Source organism: Drosophila virilis, chromosome 2 (genome assembly GCF_030788295.1).
Source record: "Drosophila virilis strain 15010-1051.87 chromosome 2, Dvir_AGI_RSII-ME, whole genome shotgun sequence".
Taxonomy (NCBI): domain Eukaryota; kingdom Metazoa; phylum Arthropoda; class Insecta; order Diptera; family Drosophilidae; genus Drosophila; species Drosophila virilis.
In genome coordinates, this window is record NC_091544.1 from 25,193,263 (window position 1) to 25,205,222 (window position 11,960).

Genomic DNA, 11,960 nt, shown 5'->3' on the forward strand with positions numbered 1-11,960 from the left:
GTCTCCAAGCGCACAGTCACGAATTGTAACGCTTGTGCAACTCTTTGCTGCAAAAATGTTAGTTCCAGACATCCACATTAATAAATCGCTCATTTGTCACACTCTGACGTTAGTAAAGAGTTCCTTGGGCTCTTGTTATGCACAAACTAAAGAAATTCTTTCAGTCTTATTAAAATCTTCGGAACTCAACAGTTCATATATGCGTAAAACGTCATAAATATCAACTTGTTGCTTATAAACAAACATTTTGATTATTTTTAGTTTTTCGGGAGTTTTTTGAAAGATATGTACACGTGCACAGGCAGTCTGAAGGTTAAACTTATCCCACACTTACTGCGATCTAATATTGTACTTGTACTTAAGAAATTGCTTAGTTCTTTGCGTAGTCTATGAGAGCTGTTGAATAATTTTGCAATTTACGCAATGGATTGGTCTCTAGTTAAACTGTAGCTATAAATAATTATGTTTATGGTTAAACTCAATTATTCTCAAGTATGTTTTCTTAGTTTAATTGTGTATTTATACTTTATTTATACTTTTTTTCGGTAAGGAATATCTCAAATGAAAATGGGGCTTTTCCATGAATTCATCATTGTGTGTAAACTGTCGCCTGTCTCCAAGTAGGTTTTAATACTGCAGATTTCTTAAACAGACAAAAGAGTGTGACCGCATATCGCAAATAAATGCATCTGGAAACATCAAAAGCTAAAAAAATTAGGCAAACATTTCTCTTATGATGATTTGTGGTTATGCTTAGAATATAACTTCTTAATATTCATCTTACTTCTCATATAATGAATAACATAAAATAAAATATAAATTATATCAGTGAGATTTTTCAAATAACTGATCTTTAAATAGTTAGTTAGTTAGTTTTTTTAGAGTATACTTTATTGAATTATTTAAAAACCAAACAACTCTTTGAACTAATAATAACTAATTAATGTATTAGTTGCATTATTAATTTATACTTTGCCTTTTAATATAGTTGTTAACAATGAAGTGTCAACCATTTTTTAAGATTAACAGCTACAGATAAATAGTTTCAAACATGACAACTAGTTGCATTAACAAGCCAAGTGTTATTATTTAATAAATAATAATGTGAATTAGTAATGAAATTATTTGTAACTTCAATTCATTTGTGCGATTTTTTAAAAACTAAAAAATATTATATTTGATTATTGATATTGACTATTATAATTTACTATATGAAATATTAATTAAACAAATTGTTCTGCACTAGGTCAAGTTTCGGCAGGGTGTACTGTAGTGTGCCCAAGCGTTTAGTTCACTTTTCTTTATCTGTGTAACTGCGCTTTGATTGCGCACGTTTTTAACGGGCACTGTAAAAATCGTAAAGAGTGTAAAGAACAGGTGGAATAAGAATGCAAGCAAGAAGAATAGAAACAAAAAAAAAACAGCTTCAATGCTAAATGACGTTAAGTAATGATTGCTTTGATGATTGTCGTTTGCTCTTGGTTAATTATTACAGTGCATTGTTTTATGATTTGCTTTCAGGGTTGTTGTTGCTGTTTTTTTTGTTATTTTATTTTGTTGATCTGCCACGCTTGACTTGAGCTGCTGCAGCTAACTGTTAAGCTGACAACTGTATTTGGCATTGGATTGCCCCCAACATCCACCCACACAACTCCCAACAATGCACAGTTTAAATAGCGATCAGAATGTGGTGTCTATCCGACTAGGAGATACCCTGCATCTAGGTGCCGGTACAAACATACACATAAACTCACACGCACGGCAATTGCTGCAGCTGTACTTCCTCTTCTTTTGGTCTGACACTATATACATGTAATTCCTTCAAGCCGAAGACGGTTTTCAAAACACAGTTACAGTTATCTACATACCAAGTTTGATAAATCTAGATTGTGTAATCTTCGAGTTATGTTTAAATAACCATATGCCAAAATCTATATTAATCAGTATGAATATGGGAGAAGTTGTAAAAAAAAGATTCGTTCTTGGAATCAGTATATATTTCAATTTAATATATCTAGCTCTTGTAATTTTACGTCTATCTTTTTTAGCCACTTTCAATGAGTTAAGTGTAAAATATCACTCTGGTTGTGGCCCTGCCCCTTTTTGGGGTTGCTTGTCTTGCAGTCTGTGTAAATATTTTTTGCGATATTTACTGTCAGATTTATTATTTATTCATGTCACGTATACATTTTTTGCCATGTGCGTTGAGTGTTGGGTAGTTCGTTCTAAAAATATAGAAATTCCATAAAAAATGTTTAGGGTAACAGTTTTGTGTATAAAAATCTCAACAAAACATATACAAATTTACAGAAAATATAATTAAGGTAATGGACTAGGAGTACAGAACACAGAAAAATAAAAATCAAATCAATTTAACTAAGCTGTAATCTAACTAAAATCGTTTCAATGACTCAACAATTTTCAGCAGTTCCGGCTGATTATGAGAATCTCTTCGATGTGTAACCGCTGCGCACGTTGCTGGTGGTTGCCGATCTAACGGTAGTTCGGCTTGTTTTTGTCAGGGTGGCATCACTGCTGCTGCTGCTGATATTGTTGTCCTTGGTTGTTGTGTTGTTGTTGTTGTTATTGCTAGTGGTGGTGCTGCTCCTGAGGGCTGAGATGCTGCTGCTGCTGGCGCTCATCATAATCGGACGACGCGGCGGCATTCGCTCATTGACTGCATCCAAACCCTTCGCCTCGGCAAAGGAGTGAATGTGTGAGGCTGCGGTCAGTCCTTGTAGAGCTATTGAAAAGGGGATAAAATTGTGGCTTAATAGCTTTATAGCTGTCGACAATTATATTGATAAACCAAGCTGTAAATGCTTTTCATAATAATTGTAATTCTTTCCCTTTATAACACGTTTGAACTAGAATTCCAAGTTTTTTTAAAATCATGTTCCATGTTCTATGTTCTATAATGTTCTATGTTCTATGTTCTATGTTCTATGTTCTATGTTCTATGTTCTATGTTCTATGTTCTATGTTCTATGTTCTGCTATGTTCTATGTTCTATGTTCTATGTTCTATGTTCTATGTTCTATGTTCTATGTTCTATGTTCTATGTTCTATGTTCTATGTTCTATGTTCTATGTTCTATGTTCTATGTTCTATGTTCTATGTTCTATGTTCTATGTTCTATGTTCTATGTTCTATGTTCTATGTTCTATGTTCTATGTTCTATGTTCTATGTTCTATGTTCTATGTTCTATGTTCTATGTTCTATGTTCTATGTTCTATGTTCTATGTTCTATGTTCTATGTTCTATGTTTTATGATCTATATTTTATTTGGTATGTTTTATTTCTTTTGTTATATTTGATATATTCTATTTTCAATGATCCTTTCCTAATCGGTGTTCCTTATCATATATTTTCTTAAAATATTCCATTACCTGTCTGATACGATACTCTATGTTTTGTGCTCTTAAATGCTCTTAAAACTGTTTAAAGCTTACCCTCTTTGAGTGAATCACGTCCACCAGAAAGCGCGCCCATTGGTAACGCGCCCGTGGGCGTGAGGCCCTTTAGTTGCAGCACGCTCTCCGACTCTTCCCTGCAAGGTGTACGACAGTTTAAATGCTTAGGTTGTAAATGCTTAGGAAAAGGTTCTCACCTGAGAACGGAAAATACACGTGACATTTTGCCAATGGCGCGTATTTTGTTGCGGATTATCTCCTTGCGCAGTGCCGACATGGAAGCTGCGAATTTGTAAGGCTCAATTAATTGGGAAATTATCATAAGAAATATCATCTTATTATCTATACATATATACATATATATATATATATATATATATGTTTGAACAGCAAGGCAACTCTGGTGCGAATAATGTTTAGGCAAAGCTTGGCGCCAAAGCTGATCAAAGCTGTGCAAAGCTCTCGTTAAGCTCTCAGTCGCAGCGGCGGTTTCAACACGGAGCTTACCTGGCTTATTGGGCGTATTATTGTTATTGTTATTATTCACGGTCGCCGGCACGAGCACAATTTTCTTGCGCAGCTCTGTATGTATTCCCCACCACGCCACCCGTCACCACCAGATGCCAGTAAGGGGCGTGTTTTGAGTGGGTGATTGATTGTGTTTTGTTGTATTTGTTGTTGTTGTTCAGTTTGTTATTACATATTTTGTGTACAGATAAATTTTGAAAATATTTTATATTAATATTAGACTGGTAGTTCTTTTGTGTTTTCTTATACACCTGTATAAGGGGTTTGTGTTTTGGTTGGGAATACGTAACGTTTTAATTGGTATATCTGCGACGTCTTGTCTTTATCTTATTTTTTTTTTGGCGGTGCAGACAATATATTATAAAAATTTGATTCCAAATATATGATAGCTCCATAGGAATAGATGGAACAGTTAGAATAGTTGGTTAGTTGGAAAAGTTGGTCTAGATGTATTACAAACTTTTTCTTAGCTGGGAATTTTTATAAAGAAGTTGATAAAAATAACATATCTTATGGCTTATTAACGTCGTCCAACATGTATCTAAAACTAGAAACTGAATTTACCAAGCTTTATAAAATTAAGACATTTTTGAATTTCGTTTTCTTGGGCTGTTTCAGCCAGGTTTTATGACTTTTGTTTCTATATTTCAAGGGGTAACAGATATCACAAATGTGTGTTTCAGAAAAGAGTCATGCCCAGTGAGAAGTGCCTGAATGCCTCATGCGTATTTGCAGTATAAGATTTCGTTTTTTATTCTTAATCCACGTGAACTTTAAATGTGTTTGTTTCATTAAAAAAGACAATAGTTTGTAGTTTGCCTCGTTTATGAAAGGGTATTTACACAGCGGCCCGCCGAAAATTGCTTTCTTTTAAACTATTGTTGCGCATACGACATTTATACATATACACTTATTCACATACATATATACACAGAAACACCCAGCTTATACAAGTTGAATTGTTACATTATATATATGTATATATGCATACCTTCCTCCAGCTCATCATCGGGACCCGCGACGAGCTCGTCATCCGAACAAATGTTGAGCACATTCACCAGCATTTCCGTGACCTATGGAAGTATGCTTGGAATGAAATTAATGTTTCTTGGCTTAGTTTAGGTTGTGGGGGCCTGGTCTGGGGCTCACCTTCTCGCCGACAAAGGGCAGGGACCAGGTGAAGACATCCATAAAGTTAGGCAGCCAGTAGGGATGCGGTGAGCAATTGAATTGTCTTATGTTCATCACGTTGTTCTCGTACTTGAGCACAGCTGCCTTTTGTCAAATGTTGACGATGCGTTTTGACAAAAAATTTAGTGAAAATATGAAAATGAAAACAGAAAAAGCCAAACAATATTTACGATGGGCCAGAAGATATACAAATACGATATAACAAGCGCAGCGCTATGCAGCAAAAGATTTTTGTGTAAATTTAAAAATAGCCAAAGGCAAGCGAACAAATTCAATATTCAATATACAAATGCTGCTAAATAAAGTTCATCGTATTGGCCAAGTCATACCTTGTTGTTGTAAACATCCAAATAGTTTGGCGCCGAGAAGATGGTGATCAGCGATGGAAAGCCGGTTACTTGATTCTTGCGATACATGCGATAGCTGCAAGCGAGAGAGTATGTGCGGGAACAAATTAGACAGGAAGATATCAAGGCTACAAACTAAGTTTGAATTGAACTTCTACTTTTTATTTACCACAGAAAGAACCTTAAAATAAGATGTTTTTCAATATTTGATTTTATTCAATCGTAATCAACCGAATCGTAAGTCAAAGCCTGACTGCAAAACAGGCTTAAATTGAATTCCAATTTATTTAGCATTCAGAAATTTTGGGGCGGACTTAACTTTTTATCTCCAAAACTTTTTTTTTTAATATTTTTTCTTTCTATAATTATGGTTTGCAGTACTTTGATTATAAAAAAATATAAATAATATTATATTAAAAAATAGGAAAGAATAAAAATAATTGGACATAACAAGATTTAGAATTAAATTCAATTGATCTGTCTTAAATTGTTAATAATGTGAGCATAAAAGTTGAAAACAATATCTGGATAATATTGGATACAGGAAACGAATCTTAAGGTAAAGCCTTGATCATGGCTGCAAAACTATTTTACCCTGAATTCAGTCGCCTAAAATGATTGAATCTAAGCCCTAACCAAATCAATTGATAAGATAAGGCACAAGCCGATAATTAAGGAGATGCATTGTGTTGACCCCAAGCACCGAACTTTTCTCTTGAAGTTGGAACCGAACCCTCCAAAATGAAGTTAAGGATCAACTAGAACCTTGGTCTATATTTTTTAAAATTTATTTTGTGGACTTACAGCTATAAGTGAAACTTACCCCGCATCCTGTGCCTCGTGCGCACGCACTATGGATAGAAGATTGTTCTTCTGTAGAAACTCACAGCAGGCTGAGTAGCTGAAGAAATAGGAACAGCCACGTACCGAGTTGTGCGAGAAGAACTCGTTGGTTTTCTCATTACCAAAATCCTCCAACGGATCGGACCATAGCAGATCACACATGGGCCCATAGGCGGGCGGCTCCCTGAAGCGATTCAGCTGCGGCGCACAACGAGACCAAAACAAAAATTTTGACAGACGATTGTAAACATTTCAGCTGAGACATTCGACTGCCAAATTTATTACCGTCTTGATGTCGTCGAGTGTGAAAATCTCTGGCGATAGTCCGCCGTGTATGCAGAGAAATTGCTGGTTGAGCAGCGCGGCGAGGGGCAGGCAGTCAAACGCTTCCATGCACGCATCGTAAATACTTTCCGAATATTTGATTATGCCTGCAACAAGAGGGGGAAACTGAATATGGCAACCGCAAAAGGTGGTCAAGATTTATTCATTTGCTGCGGCTTTTATAATGACATTAATAACATGCAATCGCACTGTAAATTTGTGAGTTTCAATAGGATCTCATAAATCTTAAAAAAAATTAAAGGGGTAAATAGAGTTGAAAAATTTTATTGCTTTAAAGTTATGCCTATTAGTTTAATTTATTGCTGGGTTGTTGAAGGTTAAGGTCGACTACGGTGATCATTCCTGTTTTATCTTCGCCATATTATTATTCTCTTTCTAAATTACTCAAAGCGAATTCCACATATTTCTTAGATTTTCCAATACTACTTACACTCCTGCTTAAAGGTGAAATATTCCGTTAGATGCCGGCATTCGTGATTGCCGCGCAGCAAAGTCAGCGTGTCCGGATAGTTGATCTTCAGGGACCATAGATAGAGCACACACTAGGTGGTTGGTATAGGAGGGTTGTATAAATTCTTTAACACATCTTTTAAAGACTTCGAACTCGCTGCAGTTCACTCACATACCTCTATGCTAAAGTAGCCCCTGTCCACGTAATCACCCAGGAAGAGATAACGTGTGGTCGCCGGCGGTCCGCCCACCTCGAAGAGCTTGACCAGATCGAAGAATTGGCCATGTATGTCGCCGCAGACGGTAATGGGTGCCTCAACGTCGATCATGTTCTTCTCCTCGCGCAACAGGGCGGCGCCCTCGTTGATGATGCGCAGGGCGACGCATTCCTCGACGCGGCCCTCGAGCTGAAAATGCTGACGCAGTGCATCGAAATTCGGTTTGCCCGACTTGGGATCGTCGTATACCTCGGACATGGTCAGTTTGTGTGTAGGCGGCAGGGGCACATCTAAATAGCAGAAGCGATTGAATAAATTAGTTTATATAGACATTGCGTATACGCAATGTGCAACGTCTGGGCCAAATTGTAGTCAGTCTCTGTGCTTGTGTGTGCGTATGTGCGTGTGTGCATGTGGGTTAACGAGCTGCAGCAACTTATCGCCAATATTTGGCTTGGCTGCGCGGCCAGATTTACGAGTCTCGCACATCTGCCCCCAACTGTGGCATGTGGCCAGGGTAAAATGCACATGCATTTTCTACGCTAATTACGAACATTTTGAATGAGTGAATATAAAAGTCGAAAATTGATTGGCACATACAAAAACAAACATACGCAACACACACACACATACATTCTCAGATAGTCATTATCTTTGCCGAATGTTCAAATTTTCGCGCAATATGCCAATAAAATAGCAATATATCCTATAAAGCAGATGCTCCTCATAATGACTGCTTAAATATAATTTAATTTTTATTTATTCACCCATATAACATGTTTTCATACACAAAGCAAACTTAATGATTGCATAAAAATCATAAACTCAATATTAATGAATACTCTGCTTGAAATTGGGTCAAGGTTATGAGATATGTATATAGAAATCTACTTGATTCTCATCCAAATAAAAAAATTCTAAAGTTCGCTCAAGATCTTACAGCTCATTCTTAAAAAAAAGCTGATATATGATATACTTGATTTTAGGTTAAATAGTTAACTGGGTAATAGGTTAATCTAAGTAGGAAAATATAGTTGTAAGTAGTAAGTGACAACATATATGGGAAGCTACGAGTTTGGCAACATTCATAAAAAAAAAAACATAAGATTAGTTCAGTTTGGAAGAAAAGCTTTGCAACAGTGCTGTAATTGTGTTGAAATTAAGGGGCAAATTTTGGTTGAAGGGCAATTTTTGACTAGTCTTTTCAGTTACAGTATCAATTCCTAGGCTCATAGGCTCTGTGATCAAGCTTTCTGCTAAGTATATATAAGAGAATCTAATTGGTATTAAAAGTCAAGCAAGGGTCTCGACTTCGTTTTTTCTTAAATCTAGCGTTTGTTTTTTTACCAATACTGAAGATTGTTAGACAATGCTTAAATTTATGTTCGCACAACTTGAATTCAATCTTAGTAAGAAAGATAACTCATGTTTCAGATGAAATCTTCATGTTTAAGCATTAGAAAGAAGTTTTATATCAGGTTTTAATATAATCTTCTATGCTATATTTGGTGATCCCAAGAGCTGATTTTTTACATATCTTAAAATAATAAAATACATTTTTATATATATATTTTTATTTATTTTTATATATTTTTATATGTCAAACACATGACTGTTTTACTATCAACTGCAAGCTCGTCCCACTCATGATTTTTAAATCAAATTTCTGTGAAATATTGGTAGCTAGAAGTTCCATAAAACCAAACTGAAATATTTAACAACCATAATTATTGAGTTGCACCATCAGATTGATAAAAGATCGGGATAGGAAGTAATTTTAGACTGATTAAAACACAAAAAGAAGGGTTTTTTTGTAGATTATACCAAGGAACCGAACGTTCAGGCTAATCTATGAGCTTTAAAATATGTTTCTTACAGACATAGGCAATGAAGTGCATTATCAGGCTGAAGTCTTTAAATATGTTTCTGTTAGACACTATCATCTTGGGCTTAAGATCCCCAAAGTGTATTTCTTCTATTTTTATACATTATTCATTAACCATGTAAACTGTATTATACCTAAGGCAAAAACAGTTTTTAAAATTTAAAAGCAAAACAAAGCTTGGTGTCGATTACTGCATTTATCATATCTAGAAGATAAAAGAGTCCCTTCAGCACGCGTTAACTCTTATATGTCGAGCCGATCTTTACGATACCATTTGCCATTTTCTGTGGGGACTCATAGAACTCCTTGTCTTAATTGCATTTCGAAGAATTTTTTTTTTTTTTAAACTAATTAATTTTACAATTGCTTTAAGTTTCAGTTTATTATTATTTAATTAAAGATAACCTGGAAGTTACCAGTATTGGTAGGTAAATAAACAAGTTTGAACTCGGAAGCATTTCATAAGTTTCTGCGAGACATTGGCTGACTTAAGATCTTTAAGATATTTATACACTAATATTGTTAACAAACTTTACCATAAGGCAGATTTTAGATTCGTAATTTCTTAAAGTGTGTTTCTTTTAGACTTTTAGAATCGTAATAATAGGTTTCCTTCAAGCTTTCGCTGACTTAAGTTCTTTAAAATATGTTTAATATGGAGATTATCATCTTTAAATTAAGATGACCAAATTGTGGTTCCTATAGAAGTAGATGATATATAATTTACTATGAATCATTATAAAAAGTTTTTTCTCGAAGTCTTTAAGATATATTAATGTTGGTAATGGACTGTGCAATTGGGCAGAATTAAGATCAGCTAATCTGTAAGATCATATAGGTGCGTTTCTGATTTCTCGGAATTATTGTAATAAGTTCCCAAAAATATGTATAAGCATTAGCAGTGAAATGTACCATCGACAATGCGCTCCTTGGTCTTTGTATATTGCATTTTCTGTTTGCTACCGCTCCTCGTTGTTGTTTCTGATGTTGTTGTCGCAGATGTGTTGGACGACTTTGTTGTTGCTGTTGCTGTTGATTTCGTTGTTGATGATTTGGTTGTTGCTTTGTCCGTGCTACCACTTTTGGCCAGCGACGATTTTCTCGTCAGCGAACTTCGCGTCGTTGTGGACATTTTGTTGGCCTATTTGGTTATTAGGCTTTTGTGTTTATTAACTTTTTTAATGTGTGTATTTTGGTTTCCTCTTTTTTTTCACACCGAATATTCACAAATTTAATTGATTTTTTTGATTTCACTTTCTTGAAGCTCAATTTTTTGCTTTATTTTGTGTTTTATTATTATGTTTTTTTATGAGACGAAATTTTGTTTGTGTTTTTTAGTGCTAAAAAAGTTACTGAGCGCTAAAAATTTAAAAATTTATTTGCCTTTGGCTGAGACACAAGCACAACAGACACACACAATAACACATACACCCTCATAAGTACAAGCACACACATTTAAATATACACAAACAAACATGTGGGTTAGTATATATATATACTGGGCAATAAATAAAATTTGTTGTTATTTGGTGTGTATATTTTTTATTTATTTATTTATAGCCAGGCACTATCTATACTTATACAGATAGCTACTCGACAATGTGTATTAAGATACATTCATAGTAGAATATAAATGGCTGGCAATTAATATATCAATTTTGTGCAATTATTCACAAAATTTATTAACTTTCGCCCAAATACTTTTGCATTGAACACTTGGCACAGGGCTACTTAGCAACTGAGGCGTATAAACGCGCGACACTGCATGCTAAAAAAAAAACGACGGAACGCACAGAAATATGTATGAAAACACAATTATCATAAATGAATATATAAATATATAGTATATACTATATAGTATATATATGTTTTGTGGTTTTGGTCACACTTTTGCTGATAATCCTTGTGGATACTATTTGAGGCGTTCGCGTACTGGCATTTCCACCAAGTTGGCGCGTCGTGATTTCCCTCGATACTGAACAAAACGAATTTCGAAGAAAAATTTTCGCGAAAAGTCAGCAGGCAACGAATTGCTATACAACATCAAAGACACATTAAAAACAACGATCAACTCATCGACAAACGGCGAACGGCCGCTCGGCTCTGTCTCTGCCTCAGTCGCTGCCGCTGCCCTTGACTGCGTTGCCTCTAAATAAAAATATGCTGAGAATTCTCTCAAATCTCTCTTTGGCAGCATTTTCAACTGTCTGTTTATTGGGTTAATGTGACACACAAGAGAGCTGGGCGCTGCGTTTCGAAAAAAAAAAAAAATATAATTGCTGGCCTCCATAAACAAAAGCACCTCCGATCCTCCAAACAACATCCGCTGCAAACAATCCACACACACTCTCAATGTTTTTCAACTTGACCGTGAGTCGCTGTGAGACGTCGTCGTCCTCTGTCTGTCTGCCCCGTCCAATTGTCCGGCTGTCCGTGATTTTAATATGAGTATGTGTGTGTGTTTGTGTGCACTCGGGCCAGAAATTGGGCGCCAATAGGTGGGTGTCGCTATAATTATACCATAGTCTTGACTTTGTGCGCGCCTCGTGCAAAAAAAATATATATATATATATATATCCTAAATACATACACACACATTTTATCTGCTGCTGCTTCTAGTTGATCTTTTGGAATATGCTACTTAATTGCTCGCCGGGTTAAAAGAAAGAAAGACGTGTTGAGATAGTCTAATATCATTATAATACTATTCTCTGGCTGCATTTCTCCTGGGTACTATTA

At 35.4% G+C, this 11,960-nt stretch overlaps 1 protein-coding gene across 5 annotated transcripts; it reads right to left on the reverse strand.

The window, feature by feature from the left end:
* Window positions 1-2,136: 2,136 nt before the first annotated feature.
* CanA1 (Calcineurin A1) lies at window positions 2,137-11,231 on the reverse strand. 5 transcript variants are annotated; one of them, XM_002055897.4, is made up of 13 exons: window positions 11,110-11,230; window positions 10,134-10,580; window positions 7,295-7,626; window positions 7,099-7,210; window positions 6,609-6,754; window positions 6,304-6,521; window positions 5,463-5,556; window positions 5,092-5,217; window positions 4,934-5,015; window positions 3,922-3,996; window positions 3,612-3,696; window positions 3,454-3,551; window positions 2,137-2,743 (listed from the first exon to the last, which is right to left on the reverse strand). In XM_002055897.4, exons 2-13 carry the CDS (start codon window positions 10,351-10,353, stop codon window positions 2,439-2,441), a joined length of 1,893 nt encoding a protein of 630 aa, XP_002055933.2. In that variant the 5' UTR covers window positions 10,354-10,580; window positions 11,110-11,230; the 3' UTR covers window positions 2,137-2,438. The 5 variants fall into 5 exon arrangements, 4 of the variants coding, with proteins under 4 accessions (XP_002055933.2, XP_070063216.1, XP_070063215.1 ...); XM_070207115.1 differs by having other exon boundaries at window positions 10,134-10,561; window positions 11,110-11,196; XM_070207114.1 differs by having other exon boundaries at window positions 10,134-10,573; window positions 11,110-11,196.
* Between the last annotated feature and the right edge of the window lie 729 nt (window positions 11,232-11,960).